The sequence below is a fragment of the Heptranchias perlo genome, chromosome 2 (genome assembly GCF_035084215.1).
Source record: "Heptranchias perlo isolate sHepPer1 chromosome 2, sHepPer1.hap1, whole genome shotgun sequence".
Taxonomy (NCBI): domain Eukaryota; kingdom Metazoa; phylum Chordata; class Chondrichthyes; order Hexanchiformes; family Hexanchidae; genus Heptranchias; species Heptranchias perlo.
In genome coordinates, this window is record NC_090326.1 from 124,358,403 (window position 1) to 124,382,718 (window position 24,316).

At 38.3% G+C, this 24,316-nt stretch overlaps 1 protein-coding gene across 2 annotated transcripts in view; it reads right to left on the reverse strand.

Moving 5' to 3' along the window:
* rsu1 (Ras suppressor protein 1) overlaps positions 1-24,316 on the reverse strand; it is a 133,733-nt gene that overhangs the window by 43,569 nt on the left and 65,848 nt on the right. For both annotated transcript variants that reach the window (XM_067998949.1, XM_067998958.1), the window contains exon 8: positions 14,402-14,534. In XM_067998949.1, coding sequence (XP_067855050.1) covers positions 14,402-14,534 — 133 coding nt within the window. The remainder of the gene's footprint in view (positions 1-14,401; positions 14,535-24,316) is intronic.

The following is a 24,316-nucleotide window of genomic DNA, read 5'->3' on the forward strand; positions in this document are numbered from 1 at the left end:
TGTAGATTTGCACCACTTTAAAATTGTCCCAAAGCACAGAACTTGGGTTTGAAAAAGTGATATTCCTTATTAAATGTGTACGGTATACACCAAAGAAAAGGCAGAAGCTAAAAATTTGAAAAGAAATCCATCACAATACAGGATTAAAATAAACTTTAATGGACAAACAGATCAATAAAAAGATGCCAGTCATAAAATTTTATAGCTGCTTAGAGGGCTGCTAAAATTATATCTTGGTCTAGTCAATGCCAAAATGTCTTTTTAATTTAGTTGTCAAATAAAGACAGGTGGCAAGTTATGTTTCAGACTACAGAGTTATCAATTATTTGGAAAAAGCCATGGTATTTGGGGATTTAGATTACCCTTTATGACTTATTGTTTTATTTTTCTAAAAAGATATAAACTAGAGATATCAGCCTTTGAAAAAAACCTTAAACTGCCAGTTCCTTAACTGATTCTCTACCGCCAACAGCTGGCTTTGTGATCATCATGAACAAAGCAAATAGAACTCTGTCATCCCTAGAAAAGAAACACCTTGAAAAATACAAAATTATTGGGCATTAAATATTCACCCAGCATAAACAAAAATGCACTTCTGCTTTTGCTTCTTTGCAATTAATACCAGCTTATAAGTTCATAGTTGAGACGTCTGTACATGTATAAAACATGACTAAACTGCTAATCATACTGTTTTAGAAACCTCCTCAGTGTCAACGTCCAATTAAAATTCTAAAACAAGTAAGTGTCGAATCAGAAAAAATAGTGAAAAAAAATTGATAGGTTTACAAATTTTTTTTTAAAAAAACAAATGGTGACAATACACTGAATAAATAATTCTGAATTTAGAATGAAGCCCATAATAAGTTAATGTAATGTCAGCAATTTTTAAAAGTTTTCACTTTTTAAAACCAATATCTTAAATTAGGCCATAGAAATAGTGTGTGAAGGTATCAAATATCGATGTCAAAACGAGTTTATTAAAAAAGATTGTTAAAGTTGACTTGGAGGTCAATAAATAAGGTTTGAAGTTTATGGACTATTTGACTCAAACATACATACATGTACATACATCCTGATCAGCTATACTGAAATAAATAACCGTTTTGAAAAGGAATTAATGCCTTTTGTGATCATCTTGCATTGGTTTTCACTATTAATAGATCTCAGAACACTGTCAAATGTAATTCTGTACACTGCTAGCTTTTGTCAAAGCACTAAGTATCACAGAAACATGCATTTTGCTGATCTGGTTTCATGCTGCAATAGGGAACAAACACTTTTACAGAATAACAATCACCTACAGCAATTCTGCATCTGAACTCTGAAATGGCAAGCACTTTTAGATGGACAACAATACAAAAAAGAAAAAAAATAACCCCCAAGAACATCTGAAATGAAAAAAGATGGATAAGGAATGCTAATATCTGGATACTATTTGCATTGGCTTGATAAGTAGGTTTAGTAACTGTAGTGCTTCATCAGTTCAAATTTCAAACTTAATCTGCAGTCCAAAGTGTATCTTTGGCTTAAAATTGCATTAATTTTACAGTACAAAATTTTTAAAAAATTCAAAAATAAGATTTTGTAGTGTATGTGAATTACATTATATTTATCCGTCTACAATAGATCAAAGGTAGCTTGTCTGTATACAATAAGCTGTCTTTCTGTTGTCAATCATTTATGAGAGAGTCAGGGATTTGATGTTCATGTATCCTCAGCCAAATCCCTAAGTCTCTTCAAAATGTTAAATGCTTAGAGTGCGCTGCTGTGTCAAATCCTCTCCCTTGGTACGTGTTAGCCTGTCAGCTGCCTACAAGAGAACTTGCACTCCCCTGACAACATTTTGATAGGTGTCACTTACTTCCATTCACAAATTAAGTTGTCACCTTAATCTTTCTCAATCAAGACTGCTCTTCAGGGACAATCATTCTACCCAGCAAGTTAACAAGAGCGGACTGTTCCATCATAAAACTATTAGGAGAGAGGATGCGCAGCATGCCAACAGCTAATGTAAATAGTTGTCAGAAGATTGCCATTTAACAGAACAAAGACCTAGATACCAGGAACAAAAAGAAATAGTGCAGATGCTGGAAATCAAACAAAAACAGAAAACACAGGAAACTCTCAGCAGTTTAAAATCAACATCTGTGGAGGGATCAACATGACGTTGCAGGTAATGAATTCATCCTCAGAATAGAGGAAGATTCTTTCACACATCTGACTCTTTCCCCCTGACGTCAGCCTTCCCAATCTACCTCGACCCCTCTCTCTGGCCTCCTATCGGCTCTCTATCTTTTATACTGAGAACTGCCAGCATGATATTGGCTGTCAGTTTCTTCACTCCCCTCACATCTATCGTCCTCCAACAGCGCACTGTTCTGAGTTTTGAGGAAAGGTACACACCCGAATTATCTCTTTTCTCTCCACAGATGCTGCTGGATCTGCTGCGTTTTTCCAGTATTTTCTATTTTTGACCTGGAACGCAGGGCTCCCTCGACATTTACACACTGGTACAGGTTCTTTGAATATTATTTAATTTCAAAGACAGGTAATGAGCAGACCAAGAAACATTATGAAAGGACGAAAGCTAAATTGGATAGATATGGATGAATAACTGTACCAATTACAAAAAAGCACCTTAATGGGTGTACTTACATGAAAAGATTTTACAATGACCCTTTGATCTCTAGGCAGTGGGATGCACTTTTCTACTGCCTTTCCCAGGCCTTTACAATTCTCATCACTTGGGTGCTTTCTGGGCACTAACTCTCAAACTCACACAATCCATCATTTCTTTCTGTCATCATCTTAGGCATTCTTCAGATCCTTTGAGACTGCACTTACAACACAAAGGTCACTTTGAAACTTGACTAAATGGTACAATGAAAATAACAAAATAAAGCAGTTGAATCGCAGTAAGCAGCTGCCTTTAACTACTGCTTCATTTAATCAGATACAGAGCTATGAGCATATGCGTGATTTAGCAGGGAGGTTACAGAGAAACTAGAACACACTCTTCTCAGCTTCACAGTTTCAACTGATGAGAAGGAAATGTTTCAGTCAAAGAGACGGAAGTCACAGTAAACCAACTAAACACAAAAAAACAGCACCTACAAGACTATTTTATATATAGCTGTTAATCTTTCTACTTAAAATTTATCTTGCCATTTAGAAAAATTCAAAATCTAAAGATGATAAAACAGCAAGTCTGCTTGGTCCAAAGGGCTACAAGTTGACTCTACATGGTTCATTGACAAGTTCATATTATGGAAAATACTGTGCATGCATTGAACATTTTCAAAATAAAATGATTACTCCTGGTTCTCAAACAAAAAAATTCCAACATTAATAATGCTGTCCAAGGGTTACTCATTAAATGATTATTTCTGCTTGACTGTTAAAATTAGATACTGCATGGTAAGCACCTGGGGACATTTTCTTCTACATTAAAGGCATGATATAAATGCAAGTTGTTGTATTTCCTACTCACCAGGCTACATGAATAATACTTATATTTAATTTGGGAATCAATTATAACACAAGAACACTTCTTGATAAGGCCATACTATGGTTTTGACCTTAATTATCTTTGAACTTCACCACTGTAAGTAGATTTAAAATTTACTAACAATTATGGGCCACTACCTTAGCTTTATTTGACATTTGGAGAAACAGATCATTCCTTTGCCAATCCTCAGTTGCCAGGGACCATGGCTCAGAATCTCAGATATGACCAGAATTGACAGGCCAGTCACCTTGTTGTGTTTTTTTTTTAAATTGTGGAGTTGAGGATTCTCTTGATTTACAAATCTACTATTTGGCAAGTCTGATTACAAGACAGATAGGACATAGTGAAAAATATAATATGTAAGTTCTGTACCATTGTTAGAGATGCTGTTGGAATCAAAATGGCAGTCCACTGCATGTAAACAGATGTCTAGGATTTAGTATAGATTCTAGTTACAAATAGAAAAGTAATGGCACACTAAACTTATATAAAGATTGAGTGTCTGTCACACTCCCAACATCACAGTCTGTATAAAACACCAAAATCAAGAATCTTAAAAAAAAAGGCACCAAAAAACCCTAAATTATTCCCTGTTGTTTTTTCTGACCTAGAGAGATAACAAAAGGGATGAATCAAGCAGCTGCCAATCTAAAAAAATTCAATAATTAAACTCAAACTGACCACAGGATCGATTTCAATCACTTCCCATAGAGAGTTCATGAGCAATAGCCTTAAGAAGGGACAGACCCAGTTTGCATCTAAATATTACAACCATGCTCCAGGCTATCCATGTTCACCACGACAGGAGATCAGCTAGTTTAAAAAAATGCTCAATTACATTCTCTTGCCAAAAGTAATTGTATTGGCTGGGAAACCTTTTCCTTGGTGTGGTGGGGTTGGGGCGGTAGAAAGAGAGATAGAGATGGAGATAGATAGAACTGGCTTAATTCAAGCCTCCTTTTCAATAAAAAGGCAAACAACATTCTGGGTGTAATATTTTATACACATATGTACACATATACATGCACTGATTATAAAAGCAAGGAAGTGATGTTGAATTTGTACAAGTCATTGTTTATGCCACAGTTGGGAATAGTGTGGGCAATTCTGGGCACTCCATGCAAGAAGGATATTAAAGCCATGGAAAGGACACAGTAGAGGCTGAATAGAATTCGACCAGGAATGAGGGGTAGTGGTTATGAACACAGGTCAATTGGGGTTTGTTTGTTTGTTTTTTTTTTAAATAAAAGGAAAATGGAAGGTTAAGGCAGAGCCCAAGACATTTTCAAAATTATGAAAAGCTTTGGAAACAAATAATGAAAGATCGTTTCAACTAGATGGTGAATTAGTAACGAGGGAACACAGACTCAAGATTATCACTAGAAGAAGGTGGGGGAAGTTAGAAGAAATTTTCTCTGCAGTTATTGGAATATGGAATGCTTCAAGACAAGTGACTATTGAAGTGCAGACTGTAACAACATTTCAAAAGGGAATTGGAGAAATATTTGAAAAGGAATGTAAAAAAAGATGCAGGGAGAGGGGATTACAGTAGATAGTTGTTTTTTTTAAAATTAGTTCATGGAATGTGGGCGTCTCTGGCAAGGCCAGCATTTATTGCCCATCCCTAATTGCCCTTGAGAAGGTGGTGGTGAGCCACCTTCTATTTCAGTTGAAGAGCTAGCATCAGCATAAACAATGGGCCAAATGGTCTCCTGTTATATATTCTATAATAAATACAGGGATTTGGGAAAAAAGTACATATCTATGGGTAGACGAGAGGACAGAGATGAATACAAGAATAAGGTTAAAGCGGTTAAGAAACTGCATAGGAAAGCAAGGTTAAAATGCAGGGAATATAAAGTTCAAAGTCAAAAGTGTTTAGAAATATATTTGTATCATACAGGCAGTCAAAGAAATAATAGGATCCCCGATGTTTTTACGGTTGCCACCATATTAAAAGGGACCGAGGGATGGCAGCTATCCTTAGCAATGACCTTATGTGAATGCTCATGGAGGAAACCATGGAGCAGTTTCCAAACAGAACTGGAATTTCTAGGGAAGGACAAGAAAATAATTTAAAAGTGTTAAAAATTACGAGAAACATACAAATTAAGAGCATTTGTTTGCTAAGAGTGCTTGTTACTGATTCAGTGTGCTGGCCAATATTTATCCCTCAATTAACATCACAAACAGATTATCTGATCATTATCATATTGCTGTTTGTGGGACCTTGCTGTGCGCAAATTGGCTGCCGCGTTTCCTAAATTACAACAATGACTACACTTAAAAAAAAGTACTTCATTGGTTGTAAAGTGCTTTGGGACGTCCTGCGGTCATGAAAGGCGCTATATAAATGCAAGTCTTTCTTTCTTAAAAGAGAACAAGGCACATGACCATGATGGACTGCACATTAGGGTACTTAAGGAATTGGCTAATGAAATTGAATACATCCTGGCACTCATTGAAAAAGGGCAAATATAATGCCAATTTATAAAATGGGACATAAATATAACCCAGGTAGCTGTGGGCCAGTGAGCCAGACATTTGTAATAGATAAAACATTAGATAGCCCCCTGAAGGAGGAGATAATGAAGCACCTAGAGCAATATGGACTAAGAGGGAATCAGCATAGCTTTATAAGATTACTATCAGATGTAAAATCTCAGACTTCAAGGCGATGATGGATTTAATCATAATGGGAAAGTCAACAACTTACATTTGACGTAGGAAAACATCCCAACTCAGATGTTGTATATTTAGATTTTAGCAAAGCTTTTGACAGTGCCACAGAGGTGATAAACCAAAGAGGTCAAAAGCACAGAATGGAGGGGAGGCATTTTCAGTAATGGATCAGAAATTGGTTAAGAGAAGTAAAGGGCAGTTGTATCATAGTCATACAGTACATAAGGAGGCCATTCGGCCCATCGTGCCTATGCCGGCTCTTTGAAAAAAATGAGTACTGCCCTCCTGCTCTTTTCCCATAGCCCTGCAAATTTCTTTTCAAGTCTATATCCAATTCTCTTTTGAAAGTTACTATTGAATCTACTCCATCATCCTTTCAGACAGTGCATTCCAGATCAGAACAACTCGCTGCATTAAAAAAAAATCTCTCATCTCCCCTCTGGTTCTTTTGCAAATTATCTTAAATAATGTTTTAGGTAAAGTTTAGGGTTTAGATAAAGTAAATAAAGAGAAACTGTTCCCATTGGCAGGCAGGTCAAGAACCAGAGGACACAGATTTAAGGTGATTAGCTTTTAAGCAGCCAGTAGTTATGATCTGGAATACGCTGCCTGAAAGGGTGGTGGAAGCAGATTCAATTGTGGCTTTCAAAAAGGAATTGAATACTTGAAGGGAAAAAATTTGCAGGGCTATGGGGAAAGAGCAGAGGAATGGGACTAACTGGATTGCTCTTACAAAGAGTCAGCGCAGGCCCAATGGGCCAAATGGCCTCCTTCTGTGCTGTAACCATTCTATGATAAATCTGAACTCTGGTTACTGACCCTGCTCAGTGGAAACAGTTTCTCCTTATTTACTCTATCATAATTTTGAACACTTCTATCTTTCTCTGCACTAAGGAGAACAATCCCAGCTTCTCTAGTCTCTCCAACCTGGTATCATGTTGGTAAATCTCCTCTGCACCCTCTCGAAGGTCTTGACATCCTTTCTAAAGTGTGGTGCCCAGAATTGGACAAACTCCAGCTGAAGCCTAACCAGTGTTTTGTAAAAGTTGAGCATAACATCCTTGCTTTATACTCCAGGCTTCCATTAATAAAGCCTAGGATCCCCTATGTTTTCACAGCCTTATCATCTTGTCCTACCACCTTCAAAGCTTTGTGTATGTCAACTCCCAGGTCTCTGTTCCTACACCCTCATTACAATTGTACCATTTAGTTTATATTGTCTCTCCTCATTCTTCCTTCCAAAATGCATCACTCCACATTTCTCTGCATTAAATTGCATCTGCCACGTGTTTGTCCATTTCACCAGTCTGTCTATGTCCACCTGAAATTTGCTACTATTCTCCTCACTGTTTACTACATTTCCAAGTGAACTACAATAGAATGAAGAAAGGTGATTAGCAGGGTGCCTCAGAGATCAGTGCTAGGGCCATTATTACTTTCCTTGTAAATTAATAGCTTGAAAATGAGGACAGGAAAAAATAAGTTTGCTAAGGTAGGGGCATGTTGGGAACAAACATACCAAATACGGACGGACTGACCAGACAAGTGACAGATGTTGTTTAATGTAGATAAAAGCAAGGCGGTGAGAGCAAGAAGGTAAATAAGCAGCGAGAACGTAACATGTCCTGTAATCTGTTACTGTTCAAGACAGGAGAGGAATTTGGGAGTACTCATGGTTAGCTCATGTGCACCGTGCAACAGCAGTTAAATAAGGTCTTATGGTGTATATGGTGATATATAGTCCTAGGAGGCAATAGTGAGCTTGTAAGCAGTAAGAGTTCAACCCAACTCAGTAGTGTACATTCTGGTCATCACAACAGAGTGATATCTTGATTCCACAAATAGTACAGAGGAGTGTAATTTAAATTCTACTACAGATTAAGCACCTAAGTAATGAGTAACTAAAACCTGGGTCTATTTGCACTGGAGAAATGGTACCTCATCTTGATTGTCTCAAAGTTTTAAAGATTCTGAAAAAAAGCTGAACCCTAAAATTGTTTGACATAATTACAAACTCTGTAATCAGAGGCACGCATATAAATGGAGGAGAGGGGGGAAAAAAGGCAAACGGTTAGTGTAGATTTAACTACTTGACAGAGAGTGATGAATGTTTGGTACAAACTGTCCAAGGAAGCATGATGGACAGTGTCAACAAATTCAAAAGGGAGCGCGACAGTTTTTTTTGAAATAGCGACTTAGTGACAAAAGAGGGTACAGTATGGTATTTTGAACGTTGTGACCAGCTAAATGGGACCTGTACATTCCCATGTTGCTACAAGTATAGTTATTTCAACCCACTCAGAAATTTGCTGCCAACTGACTTGCACACCCAAAATGCCACAAAAATAGAACAAAAGGGAGTCATCATAGCAAAGTATATTAGTATGGCCACATTACTTGTCACCCACTAGTGACTAAATTTGACTTGTGCAATAGGGAAATGCCGAATATATTTTCCCATTACCTAAACATTCCAGTCAAAAAGACAGTATTCACTTGACTGTCTAACAGTTTCAGAGAAAACACATGAAAAGGGCATGAAAAGACCATTAGCCCATCCAGTGGACAGTGCAACCTTGCACACCAACCACAGATCTAGCAATTTTTCTGTTTTCTTCTCTTGGGAGAAGACAACAGAAAAAACTGTGGACAATTCAGGAAAGACCAGAATTTTTTTCTCCAGCTTCCCAAGGCAATCAAGCTCCAGAAGACCACAGCTGCCGAAAACTCTGTGTCCTAACCACAAAAAACAGGTCAAACCTCACCTTGCCAATCACTAGTCTATCAGAGTCTTCCCAATCATCACAGTGATAGGAGTCATCATTAGTCAATCAAGCATCGCCTACTCACTAATAACATGTTCGCTGGTTGTGAATAGGGCAACAGGGGACAGGGACAAATTACCTCCGATAACTGGAAATATCCTCTTCTCTGAAGCTTGCCAAATTCTTTTTTAAAAAGGGCTGTGATGACCCCATAAAACATGTCTTTGCAGTCTATTCCAGAGGGTGATGACTCTCTGAAAAGAAATACATCCCGACATCTAACTTTAGGTTTTGCCTGCAAATTTTATAGACATGACCTACTATTCTTATCTATTTCAAATAACCTATCTAACCAGATTGTATTTAATGCCTTCGTTCAATGACTCAGCCTCCACTGCTCTTTGGGGCAAAGAAATCCAAAGGTTCACAACCCTAAGAAATGTCTCCTCATCTCCATCTTAAATGGACGACCCCTTATTTGAGACCAAGCCCTCTAGTTCTAGATTCCCCTATGAGAGGAAACATCCTCTCAGCATTTACCCTGTCAAGCCCCCTCAGAATCTTGTATGTTTCAATAAGATCTCTCATTCTTCTAAATTCAAGTATAGGCCCAATCTGCTTAATCTTTCCTCATAAGAAAACCCTTCCATACCCAGAATCAACCTAGTGAACCGCCTCCAATGCAAGTATATCTTTCCTTAAAATAAGAGGACCAAAACTGTACGCAGTACTCTAGGCGTGGTCTCACCAGCACCCTGTACAGTTGTAGCAAGACTTCCCAGTTTTTATACTCCATCCCCCTTGAAATAAAGGCCAATATTCCATTTGGCTTCCTTATTACCTGCTGCACCTGTACCTAACTTTTTGTGTTTCATGTAAGAGGACACCCTAATCCCTCTGTACCGCAGCATTTTGTAGTCTTTCTCCATTTATATAATATTTTGCTTTTTTATTCTTCCTACCAAAGTGGATGACTTCACATTTTCCCACATTATACTCCATTTGCCAAATTTTTACCCACTCGCTTAACCTTTCTATATCCCTTTGCAGACACTTTGCGTCCTCCCCACAACTTACTTTTCCACCTATCCTTGTATAATCAGCAAATTTGGCCACAGTATACTCGCTTCCTTCATCCAAGCCATTGATAGATTATAAATAGTTAAGGCCCCAGCACTGATTCCTGCGGCACCCCACTAGTTACAGATTGCCATCCTGAAAATGACTCCTTTATCCCGACACTGTTTTCTGTTAGTTAGCCAATCCTCTATCCATGCTAATATATTACCCCCAACACCATGAGCTTTTACCTTGTGCAGTAACCTTTATGTGGCACGTTATCAAATGCCTTTGGAAATCCAAATATACTACATCTACTGGTTCTCCTTTATCCACCCTGCTCGTTATTTCCTCAAAGAACTCTAATAAATTTGTCAGACACGATTTCCCTTTTATAAAACCATGTTGATTCTCCTTGATTTTATTTTGAGTCTCTAAATGTCCTGCTACTACTTCCTTAATAAATCGATTCTAGTGTTTTCCCAATGACAGATGTTAGGCTAATTGGCCGATAGTTATAGTTTTCTGTCTCGCTCCTTTCTTGAATAGGGGCGTTACACTTGCCGTTTTCCAATCCGCTGGGACCTTTCCAGAATCTAGTAAATTTTGGAAGATTACAACCAATGCATCCGCTACCTCTGTAGCCACTTCTTTTAAGACCCTCGGATGCAAGCCATCGGGTCTAGGGAACTTGTTAGCCTGCAGACCCATTAGTTTGCCTAGTACTTTTTCTCTAGTAATAGTTTTTAGATCCTCCCATCCCTTTGCCCCATGATTATCTACTATTATTGGTATGCTTTTAGTGTCTTCTACTGTGAAGACAGATACAAAATATCTATTCAATCCCTCTGCCATTTCCTTGTTTTCCATTATTATTTCCCCAGTCTCATCCTCTAAGGGACCTATACTTACTTTAGCTACTCTCTTCCTTTTTATATACACTTGTAAAAGCTCTTACTGGTCAGTTTTTATAGTTCTTGCTAGTTTACTCTCAATCTGTTTTCTTCCTTTATTATTTTTTTAGTCCTCCTTTGCTGCTTTCTAGAGTTTTCCCAATCTGCGGGCTTACCACTAATCTTTGTCCTATTGTATGCCTTTTCTTTTAACTCGATACCATCCTTAACTTCCTTTGTTAGACATGGTTGGTACACCCTTCTCACGAAGTCTTTCCTCCTTACTGGGATATATTTTTGTTGAGATTCATAATATCTTTTTAAACGTCTGCCACTGCTTATCCACCTTCTAATTTGTTTTCCCAGTCCACTTTAGCCAACTCTGTTCTCATGCCATTGTAATTGCCCTTATTTAGGTTTAATACAGTAGTTTCAGATCCAAGATCCTCACTCTCAAACTGGATGTGAAATTCTATCATCTTATGATCACTGTTTCCTCAAGGATCCTTTACTTTGAGGTCATTAATTAATCCTGTCTCATTACCCATTACCAGATATAAAATGGCCTGTTCTCTGGTTGGTTCCACAACATATTATTCTAAAAAAGTCCCGAATACACTATGAACTCATCCTCAGGTTACTTTTGCCAATTTGATTTGTCCTATCTATAATGAAAGTTAAAATCACCCATGATTATTGCATTACCTTTATTATAGAGGACAAGCTTTATTTAGGTAAAGTTTATATTGAGTATGTTTTTAAAACAGAGCAGCTGTGCAACAGACATAGAGCATCTCCCCATTCTAAATTTGATATTTTTTTTAAAAGTTGAATTTTGAAAAGAAACAAAGCTTTCTTGAAGGAAACAGGTAGGAAGGGAGGAAATGAGGGAAACAGATTGAAGACGAGGGAGCCACTAGCTTCTGAGCACCCATCCATGGGATTTGGGAGTGGGTTTGGGGGGGGGGGGGGGGCGGGGCGGGTGAGGAAATAGTGGATGGAGGATTAAAAGGGGAGGCGAAAATGGAGCGAAGCATACTGTGGTTGAACGGCAGATAGTTCAAAAGGGAAGAGGCCGGGGCAGGAGTGGGAAAGTGCACGTGATGGGGGAGGTGATGGGAAAGAAGCCACTGCGGGCCACACTTTCTCTTGCAGCCCCCACCAAAAACATCTCCTCTGCAAATAAGACAGAGAAAGAGAGACAGAGAAACAGTAACAGAAAGAAAAGAGTGAGAGAGTTAGGAGAGAGACCATAATCTTCGATTTACCTTGTGCAATGCCACAGAAGATCCAATAGACATTAATGAAAATGAACAGCAAGAGGATCAATACAGAGCCCTGAGAAAATTTGACCATAACTGGACCCCAATCAAATCCACTCCCATAACAATAACTGAATGCAGGAGTTGGGATGTCTTGTTGAAGTTGTACAGGGCATTGGTGAGGCCACACTTGGAATACTGTGTACAGTTCTGGTCACCCTATTATAGAAAGGATATTATTAAATTAGAAAGAGTGCAGAAAAGATTTACTAGGATGCTACCGGGACTTGATGGTTTGACTTATAGGGAGAGGTTAGATAGACTGGGACTTTTTTCCCTGGAGAGTAGGAGGTTAAGGGGTGATCTTATAGAAGTCTATAAAATAATGAGGGGCATAGATAAGGTCGATAGTCAAAATCTTTTCCCAAAGGTAGGGGAGTCTATAAAGAGGGGACATAGATTTAAGGTGAGAGGGGAGAGATACAAAAGGGTCCAGAGGGGCAATTTTTTCACTCAAAGGGTGGTGAGTGTCTGGAACGAGCTGCCAGAGGCAGTAGTAGAGGCGGGTACAATTTTGTCTTTTAAAAAGCATTTGGACAGTTACATGGGTAAGATGGGTATAGAGGGATATGGGCCAAGTGCAGGAAATTGGGACTAGCTTAGTGGTATAAACTGGGCGACATGGACATGTTGGGCCGAAGGGCCTGTTTCCATGTTGTAACTTCTATGATTCTATAACCAACTTCTTGCATGATTTCAACTGGCTACTTATCGAATGTAATAACTGTCCCACAATCCCATGAGATCTAATATTTCAAACAATTTTTGGAAGTCAAGCTACATCAACTGGACTATGTTCATTCAAACATTCTGGTTACTTTCTCAAAGAACTCAATCAAGGACCAACATTTTCTAAAATTTTGGGGATATTCCTAATATCCACCAACTCTCCAAGTGATCATATATCACATCTCAACACTTTCCAACAGCTTCTCTGCCACTAAAGTCAAAATTATGAGACTATAAATTTCCAAGGCCAGATTTCTTCCCTTTTTTAAATAACAGGACCACATGAACCACCTTCCAAATCATAGAATCCAACCCAGACTCAATAAGCCACTGAATGCACGAGCTAAAGGCTCACATATGACTTTCCCCCATTTCCCTAAATACTGGGGAAATGGAATCAGGTCCTGCAGCATTATGAATCCTGAGTGCATTAACTTTATCTAAAGCCATTTTCACAGTTGTAATGAAGCAGTTTTAGCTGCACGCCTATCATGTAAAATTGGGACCACAGCATCTCTTCAGAAGTGAAAACCATTGCAAAGCCTCTATTAGCCAGGTTTTTAAATCTCTGCACATAACCTGCCCTGACTATTCTCTCCAAGGACCAATACAGTCCTTGATTGCTTGTTAACTACAAACAACTGAAAAATGTTTGCCACTTCTGCAACTGTTCACTAACATTCAAGGTTAAATATCATTGCAAGTAGCAAAATAAAAACTATTCTCCTTCCCCCCTCATAGTTCATCACATTTACATTAATAAGCTCAAAAGTTGAACGGCTTGATAATTACATTTCCATGCAGAATTTATCTACATATATAAAACTGAAGAAAATTCAGACAACTCCTTGGTGCTCTCTTCCCCTTCCTTAATCTATAGCCTGACACACACTCATCGACATTTATAACCTCCTCAGATAATTCACTGCTAAGCTGAGTGAATTCAGATCATAGAGAAATCACGTGAATGCACAGCAGAGCACATCCCTACTTTCTCTTTGCCTGCTGGCATAACCCAGGGAGGCCTGACCTAGACCCAAGACTTTGTCACTCATCCACTTACTTTTTAAAAAAAAAGTGTACATGTAATTGTTTAATGAAATTCTGAAAAATTTTAAATAATTTGTTAAGTGCCAAGTAGGGAAGTTAAAAATATAAGCCATAGGTGGGTAAATATAAATAATTACCATTTTCTACCATTAAAGTAATTTTGAAGCAACAGAAAGAACCAGGAAATGATAATTAGCTTCAGTACAAAAGTAAACAGCTTGCAAGCCAAACACTAGGGAAAGAGAAACATTTTAAAACAAATTGGTATAGACAGCATAACAAAATTAAAGGCACATTATTAAAATATTTTGTATACTATTTTTAATCTATGAGCTATGTACAGGAATCAACTAGTTGAATTTTAATCAAGCAATTTACATTCAGTCTACTTACTATTTGTAGGTTTCAGAACGAATATATTCAAAGACATGGGATACACCTAGTTGAAATTGGTCAGCAATTGGTGTAACCCAAGGGTTGTTCTCTGCTTTGAAGACTTGTTTTGGACCAGTTAGGTCTAAATTACCTGCAAAAATAGAGAAAAAAGTTCTAAGACATAATGCATTGTAATGGTTTTGTTACAGTGTAAAAAAAAGTAATTAAGCAACGAATACAAAGAAATTGAAATTATCTTATGAGCAATGATTCTTAACTTATCCAACTGAAATGAATTATCTACTGCGGAACCAAGTGAACAGGTTTGGATATCAAGAACAGTCAGTGGAATAATAATCATATTCCTTTTCAATGTTTTGCTGCATCTGTAGTTGCCATCTCAAATGCTTTAAGTACTCATAAAAAGGAACACAAAGTCATGCATTCACACACCATTGCATCTGGGACCAGAAGGAAGAAGGGTTTTCATTTAGGAGACCCCAAGTTGATATTTATGAATCTGAATTGAAGGAATTTTAAGGCGAAAATCAATGAGCTTGTACAGAGTAGAACACAATAATGACTACAAGCTGAGAAAACATATTTTAAAACTGTTACAAGTATATAGAATATATTTTAGTACTCAACTTGCTAACCTTTCAGCAGAATGGCTTGTAGCTTAAAAAAAACAAAAAGGCATCTCAGATCAATAAAACTCTCCCATTTCCCAAAAGGAGGTCAGGAAGACATATACTATTTTTGCAAAGATAGTGCTTCAGTCATAAAAAAGGTCAGATAAACTAATTCTTACTTCCAGTCTTTTCTTTTTTGCTAATAGGTCTCCCTACTTTTGTAATCTTATCCTACTCCTATTCCATTTGTGCATGGAAAATATTAAAAACCCTCCCAAACATAATACAAAACATTTGTTCAATATTACAATTTTTTTTTCCAAATACAGGTTTTATTCCTTGCAACAAATCCTAAAACAGGAGTTCAGAATAATGACAGCATATTTTAAACAGTAATATAGCATCTCAAGGTAAGGCTATGCTCAAAAATAAATGTGACTGAATGGAGACAACCATGTGTTGTTATTTAACCTGACAAGTTATAAAAAGAAATGGAGAGGAAACTTCTTATTTTTAGCACAGGAAGAGTTTTGTTGCTAGGTTGCAACATTTAGTTGTATACAGTCTGTTACACATTTGCCAGAATACATATGTTTATGCAATGTCCAGTTTAAAATTTTTATTAATTTCCTTATATAATTGGAATTTTAAAACAGTTTTAGTTTTGCATGGTGGGAAAAGATGTCAAAGACATTTAGCAGATCCATCTTCTTCAGGTTGTGCACAATACTACAAGTAGGTAAACAATGAGCCATTCAAGAAGGTTTGATCCTTATACAACATTCTTTCTCCCAACTCTAATTTCTATGGCACTAATGCTGATTTTCCACATAATAAAAAAAAGTTTTATCCTACATGCAATGCACTTTATGACCAATTGCCATCATTTTATTTCATTTTTGAGGCTAATGCCATTCAGCAATTTTCTTGAGGCCTCAGCCCAACCCATTTCCAAGAGGTGCTGTAGCAGCTAACAAATCTGCATTTTATTTACATTAAAGCACACACAGTCTTCTTGTACTGCCATTCTATTTTGTAATGATTGAGCATAGTGACAGAATAAATCAGCAATAGTACAGGTATGCATGCATACATTCATACTGGAGGAGAGTAAATAAACTGAAGTGTCACTCCAACCCAATAATAGTGCTATGAAGAGCTATAAACTCACCACCACTACACCAGTAGGCAGGAACCATCCACACGTATGCAGGGGCAGGGGAAGAGGTGATAGAGCTGCCAAGACTTATGTACATTTTCAGTCCTTATTATATACACATTAAATATTGCCTCAGCTTATAATGTTAAACATTTTACTCTCTTCAACTGAATTAAAAGAAAGAATGTTTGAATTTGAAGTCTTAAATAATTACGAGAAGGAAAAAGAGGGGATTCGGAAAAGCATTTGATTGCAAACAAGGGTAGGGGATGGGAACATTCCCTCTATATAGATCAGAGAATATCCTAGTATTATCCCCCCCTTGTAATCTACCCCATTAATCACCCACATTACTGATACAGTCTAGTAACTAAGACGAGGAATCTGTTAATAGCCTATTTCATAAAAAGTTGAGAATCGGCTGATGTGCCATCTTACTTCAAGAGCAGATGGTTCTAGCTGAAGATTGCATTCAATGTCAGCTACCTAACCACACACACACACACACACACACACACACACACACACACACACTTTCACTAGAAGCTTTTATGTTGCACAAGACCCCTAGGAGTAGCACCAGTCCCTGAAGCGCAGGTCTCTCGCAGCTAGCTACAATCAGAATGTAAACTTGCCAGGATCTGGTTAGTGAACAAAGAAAATTAAAGCCCCACTGCAGGGTTTCATGTTATTCTAAACAGGCGTAGAAAGAGAGGCATCTGCCATTATGTCATCATTTTTGATCTATATGTAGTAATAATAATAATGAAATTATTTTTCATTGAAAAAAATCTATTTAAAACACACAACACTTGCATGCTATTGGCAAATGAATTTCAATATAGATAAGTGTGAGATGGTGCATTTTGGTAGGAAGAATTAGGCCACATACTGCTTGGATAATAAGAGTCTAAACAGGATAGAGGGGCAAAGGGATCTTGGGGTACAGATACACAAATCACAAAGTAGCAACTCAGGTTAATAAGGCCATTAAAAAAAGGCAAACCAAGCACTAGGGTTCATTTCTAGAGGGGTAGAATTGAAAAGCAAAGATGTTATGTTAAACTTGTATAGAACCTTGGTTAGACCCCACTTGGAGTATTGTGCACAGTTCTGGTCACCATATTATAGAAAGGATAGAGGCATTGGAGAGGGTGCAAAAAAGATCCACAAGGATGATACCAGAACTGAGAGGATATCCTTATCAGGAAAGGTTGAACAGGCTTGAGCTCTTTTCTCTAGAAGAGAAGGCTGAGGGATGACCAGATAAGGTAGACAGAGAGAAAATGTTTCCACTGGTGGGAGTCCAAAACTAGAGTCATAAATATAAAATAGCTGATAATAAATCCAATAGGGAATTCAGAAGAAACTTCTTTACCCAAAGAGTAGTAAGAATGTGGAACATGCTACCACAAGGAGTACTTGAGGCAAATAGCATAGATGCATTTAAGGGGAAGCTAGATAAGTACTTGAGGGAGAAAGGAATAGAAGGGTATCCTGATAGGGTTAGATGAAGTAGGCTTGTGTGGAGCATAAACACCAGCATAGACCAGTTGGGCCATGTAGCCTGTTTCTGTGCTGTAGTTTCAATGTAACTCGATGTAATACTTGTATGCAAGTAATAGCAATATACAGCAAATAATGGGAAAAAGTAGGTCGTAAAAATGTAGCCAAAAGGATATCCACAGTGAAATAATAGGAACACAGGAAAAGTACAGCACTGGAAGAGACCATTTTTGGTCCATTTGTCCACCCACAGAGAATAAGCTATAGTGTAAAGGAAAGCCTACAATAAATTAGGCTTGGAGAACTGAGCACCACCTGATAATGTGTACCTACTTCAATGTGCCACAATATATTACCTTATTTTCTGTAAGACATTATCACTTTATAAAGAGTGCTATATTCAAGTTAGACAGTAAATTGTGTCATTCTTTGACAATTAATCAATAAAACTGCCTGTTGCCTCACTTAACTTTTCTGATTTCTGTTCTTGGCATGTTTCATTATTCAATAACACATGCAGGAAGCGTTTCACCTTTCTGTCAGACAGAAGCAATAGCCTTAGCTGCTGTACGCTCCAGTGCTTCCAGTCAGGGAATTCTCACCCATCTCCCTCATCTGTGACTCAAGCAGCTTTAGCATTCTAACTAGGATCAAACAGCAGGCAGCAGGATTAAGCAATATGACAAAAGCAACCTAATAAGCTAAAACCGCTCAATTCTAAAGCTACGCTGGATAGATCTAAAACACGAGTATCTGCCGTTCAATCTTCAGCAACAGGCCACAAGGGAAAGTAGGCTGCATAGTGATTAGCTGCAACCCTCCAACCGAAATAGGCTTTATGGCTAGAAAAGATCATGCGTCACTCAAAAGAGTTTTGCCTAGTATAGCCAAACTGATTAGTGGGAGCAACTACCGTACAAAATTTCTGTACACTGTATCCAACACATTAAATTAACCATTTCCCCACAAAACTTTAAAAAGGGACAAGATAGTAATGAATTCAATTATTTTGGCCATTCTATTAATGTACATAGTTTAATTAGTTGTGAGGCTTCAATATATAAAATCTCATCAGGAGGGATTTGTTGCCCATTGCTCAAACCTGGGCAGAATTAGTAATTTATTGTCTATATTAATCAACCTAGGGAATTCTACCTTCTGCTTCCAACCTTTATCATCAGGTCTATCATATTGTTTTGCATATTTTCAGTCAATTTAGTTAGTTTATTCATACATTGAATACATAAATGATGTAATGATTGAATGCATGTTGCAGCTTGGTATTATTCTCCCATGTATGGCACAAAAACTTAAAAGTACATAACCAAAACACAGACTTTATAAAATTATCAAAATAAAAAGTTTACCATGAAGAATGCTGGATTTATATAGGAACAGGAGTAGGTCATGCAGCCCCTCGAGCCAGTTCCACCATTTAATTAGATCATGGTGGATCTGTACTTCATCTCAGGATTGGTCATCATTTCAGCCCAGTTCTGACAAAATGTTAACACATCTTTTCACTTTTCAAATGCTCCAGATCTGTTTATTTCCACCATTTCAGTTTTTTTCTTTATATTGATGAAGCAGACTACATTGCACAAAAGCTGTACCCCTTATCCAAGTTTCCATTGCTTATATCACACTTTTGTTATTTTTACTTCCTTTTTGTAGCGAACTCCATTTCAAGATTTAAGAAAAAAGTAATGCAATTTCATGAAAACTCTCATGGTGTCAACCTTCACTATATTCATCTGCAGAAAACAAAATTACCCTCAGCTTTCAAATCTACCCTACAGATTATTTTACATAATTAAACTACAGTAATCTACCCAAATCTGATACTGCAACAAAGAGAAAGTGAATAGGACATTTTATATTGAGAACGTCACACCACTTGTAATATCCACTTTGGTTCTCTTTAACCATCTCTTCACTAGTTTAAGTGTGCACTAGAACTACTGATTTCAGACCCTGGTTGGGGACAGGAGTGTCTGCACTCTTGATATATTTAAATAAACTCTGGGGAAATTTTAAAAAAATGTCGGTAGGATCTCCGGATAACTTTTTAAAACTTACTTTCAGCCCAACTGGCCTAGGCCGGTGTTTATGCTCCACACAAGCTTCCCCCCACCCTACAACATCTAACCCCATCAGTATAACCTTCTATTCCTTTCGCCCCTATATACTTATCTAACTTCCTCTTAAATGCATTTATGCTATTCGCCTCAACTGCTCCACATGGTAACAAGTACCACATTCTATCCACTCTCTGGGTAAAGAAGTTTCTTCTGAATTCCTTATTTGATTTATTAGTAACTATCTTATATTTATGATAGTTTTGGATTCCCCCACAAGCAGAAACATTTTCTCTACGTCTACCCTCTCAAACCCCTTAAGAATTTTAAAGGCCATTTTAGGCCACCACCTCAGCTTACTCTTTCCTAGAAAAAGAGAGTCCCAGTCTGTTCAGTCTTTCCTGATGGTTATAACCCCTTAGTTCTGGAATCATCCTTGTACATCTTTTTTGCACCTTCTCCAGTGCCTCTAAATCCTTTTTTGTAATACAGAAACCAGAACTGTGCGCAGTACTCCAAACGTGGAGTAACATAACTTCTCTGCTTTTCAATTCTATTCCTCTAGACGTTAACCCCAGTGCTTTGCTTGCATTTTTTTTGTAATGGCCTTGTTAACCTGCATTGTTACTTTTAATGATTTGTGAATCCGTACCCCTCGATCTCTTTGCTCCTCTACCCCATTTGGACTCTTACTTTCCAGGGAGTACGTGGCCTCCTTATTTCTCCTACCAAAATGCACCACCTCACACTTACATAATTTGAAATTAATTTGCCATTTACACACCCATTCGCAATTTGTATCAATTGGTAAGTTCCACAGCCAATGGAAAAGGACCGGTGCAGCAGCTGGCTCCAGAACTCACTGGCTATGGATTAAGTAGCAAAAATTGGCATAGCCAATGTTGGACAAAGAGCTAAAAATGAAATCTTGCTGTTCATAGCAGAAGGTTTATAACCATGTTCAAATTTCAAATTTCTTTGGGTACATGAACTGCCAGTTTGGCAATGGTCAGAAAGACAATGGATTCCATTCCTATCAATTATTAAAGCAATAATAGACAGGCCAGCACAGTGTCTTCATATTTGTGGCACAGTGTTCACATTTTTTGCAGTTTCTTTTGGCTAGTCATAGTTGAGCATCATGTACATCATCTTTTTAATAGCAAAATCATAGGTTCCTTGCAGCAGCACTAATTTTTTTTTTAAAACAGAGAATAATTTGCGATCCCCAAAGATTAGGGTACTATTTAGAAAGGCGGCATCAATCTGGCACAAAGCTCTAAGCAGCTGAACTAAGTCTCTAATAAAAAAAAAGTTTAAGACCCTAAAAGAACTAAAGACTGAATCTAACCACTCATCTTTCATCACTATTGCTGTACTTGAGAACACTTTAACTTTGTATCAGTCACTCAAAGGTTAAAATTCGTAATCTACTTTGAGGCATTAATCATACTATTAAAACCCTTCACCTGCACAATAATTTAAGATTGATGATATGTGAATATTCTGGGGAATCGGGATTTCTACCATTGAATTTCAGGCGAAAATCTAATGAAATTTCACAGCCAAACCATTTGGCCCCCACAGGTTCTAATAGTGAATGATATGTGCAATAACACAAAATTGCCTAAGGGATGGAGAGCGCAGTCTAGTGAATGCTTCTGTAAAATGGTTTTTAAAAAAATTCCAGTAGAAGGTCAACTTATCATCAAGCTTATATTGCAAGTGTGGTGTCATCTAGTATTGACACTAACCATTTTCACAATTTTTTTATGCAATACTGCCATATTTTCAATCAAAAGCATCGTGGCACTCTATAAAACCTTGTCAAAGCAGAAGACGAGGTTTGGAAGAAGGAACTTTGCATTCTCAGAGTTTTGAATCATGACTCAAGAGTAAGCAATGGGCCATTAATCAAATCATTAATCTCATAGCAATTCACAATACTAACACAAGCTGTTTTTGCATGTAGGAAAATATTGGCTGTGGAGTAACTCACGAGTGATTCATTCTAAAATAATACAGAGGTGTTTTTAGTTCCTGTGTAAATGTAGATCATATCTGAACTACTAGTTGAAGAAATTATGTAATTTATATGGCGGTCATGATATTAAATCACTTATGCACACAAGGCAAAGGGTGGCTGACATTTGAAATGTATGTTTGACTTTAATATATGCAGACTGGTATGATGAAAATCCAGTGCTCAGAGATGTCAATTTTCTTAAAACATATTGTCAGTTAATTCTCCAGTATTAAAATTAAAACATCCATATCTTTCATCAGTAAGCCGCATGGAACTTACAAGAATTTCATGAAAACCAAAGCAAAACCACCTTTAGTCTGATTACACAGTGGGCTTCAAATATAGCATTCAGGCCAGGGTAATGTGTACTATGATCAATATGTCATTCTTGAAGTTTCAAGTGATATATTTTTGATTCCGATCAAAGCAGTCAAAATTCTAATCCCTGACACCTTCAAATCGCCCCCAAACCTTGCTCACTTGCCTCCCAAGCACTACCCTCTATAAACTCCAACTCACTCAAAATTCCACCACTCACACACTGTCCTGAACTAAGTCCCACTTGTTAACCACTCCAATCTTCAACAACCTACATTGGCTCCCTGTCCCCCAATGCATAGTTTTCAAAATTCTCATCTACTGATCCCTCCACAGCTTCACCTACTCCTTTGGCCTCCCTTATGTCTTGTCAGGGTACTGGCCATAATCTTCCAATCATCCTTAGATACAGGAGTGGTGCCAGAGGACCGAAGAATTGCAAATGTTACACCGTTGTTCAAAAAAAGGGTGCGAGGATAAACCCAGCAACCACAGGCCAGTCAGTTTAACCTCGGTGGTGGGGAAACTTTTAGAAACGATAATCTGGGACAAAATTAATAGTCACTTGGACAAGTGTGGATTAATTAAGGAAAGCCAGCAGGATTTGTTAAAGGCAAATTGTGTTTGACTAACCTGATTGAGTTTTTTTTGATGCGGTATCAAAGGGTTGATGAGGGCAATGCGGATGATGTGGTGTATGTGGACTTCCAAAAGGCACTTGATAGAGTGCTACATAATAGGATTGTTAGCAAAGTTGAAGCCCACGGAATAAAAGGGGCAGTGGCAGCAGGGATACGAAATTGGCTAAGTGACAGGAAACAGAGTGTAGTGGTGAACTGTTGTTTTTCGGACTGGAGGGAGGTATACAGTGGTGTTCCTCAGGAGTCAGTGCTGGGACCAATGCATTAATTCATATATATTAATGACTTGGACTTGGGTGTACAGGACACAATTTCAAAATTTGCAGATGACACAAACCTTGGAAGGGTAGTGAACAGTGGGAGGATAGTGATAGACTTCAAGAGGATTTTTTTAAAAATTCATTCATGGGATGCGGTGAGGCCAGCATTTATTGTACATCTCTAATAGCCCTTGAGAAGGTGGTGGTGAGCTGCCTTCTTGAACCGCTGCAGTCAGTGTGGTGAAGGTTCTCCCACAGTGCTGTTAGGAAGGGAGTTCCAGGATTTTGACCCAGCGACAATGAAGGAACGGCGATAAATTTACAAGTCGGGGTGGTGTGTGACTTGGAGGGGAACATGCAGGTGGTGTTGTTCCCATGTGCCTGCTGCTCTTGTCCTTCTAGGTGGTAGAGGTCGCGGGTTTGGGAGGTGCTGTCGAAGAAGCCTTGGCGAGTTGCTGCAGTGCATCCTGTGGATGGTACACACTGCGCCGATGGTGAAGGGAGTGAATGTTTAGGGTGGTGGATGGGGTGCCAATCAAGCGGGCCTGGATGGTGTCGAGTGTTGAGTGTCTTGTGTTGTTGGAGCTGCACCCATCCAGGCAAGTGGAGGAGTATTCCATCACACTCCTGACTTGTGCCTTGTAGACAGTTGAAAGGCTTTGGGGAGTCAGAAGGTGAGTCACTCACCACAGAATACCCAGCTTCTGACCTGCTCTTGTAGCCACAGTATTTATATGGCTGGTCCAGTTAAGTTTCGCGTCAATAGTGACCCCCAGGATGTTGATGGTGGGGGATTTGGCGATGGTAATGCCGTTAAATGTCAAAGGGAGATGGTTAGACACTCTCTTGTTGGAGATAGTCATTGCCTGGCGCGAATGTTACTTGCCACTTATCAGCCCAAGTCTGGATGTTGTCCAGGTCTTGCTGCACGCAGGCACGGACTGCTTCATTATTTGAGGGGTTGCAAATGAATCATCAGCGAACATCCCCATTTCTGACCTTATGATGGAGGGAAGGTCATTGATGAAGCAGTTGAAGATGGTTGGGCCTAGGACACTGCCCTGAAGAACTCCTACAGCAATGTCCTGGGGCCTCCAACAACCACTACCATCTTCCTTTGTGCTAGGTATGACTCCAGCCACTGGAGAGTTTGCCCCCTGATTCCCATTGACTTCAATTTTACTAGGGCTCCTTGGTGCCACATTCGGTCAAATGCTGCCTTGATGTCAAGGGCAGTCACTCTCACCTCACCTCTGGAATTCAGCTCTTTTGTCCATGTTTGGACCAAGGCTGTAATGAGGTCTGGAGCAGAG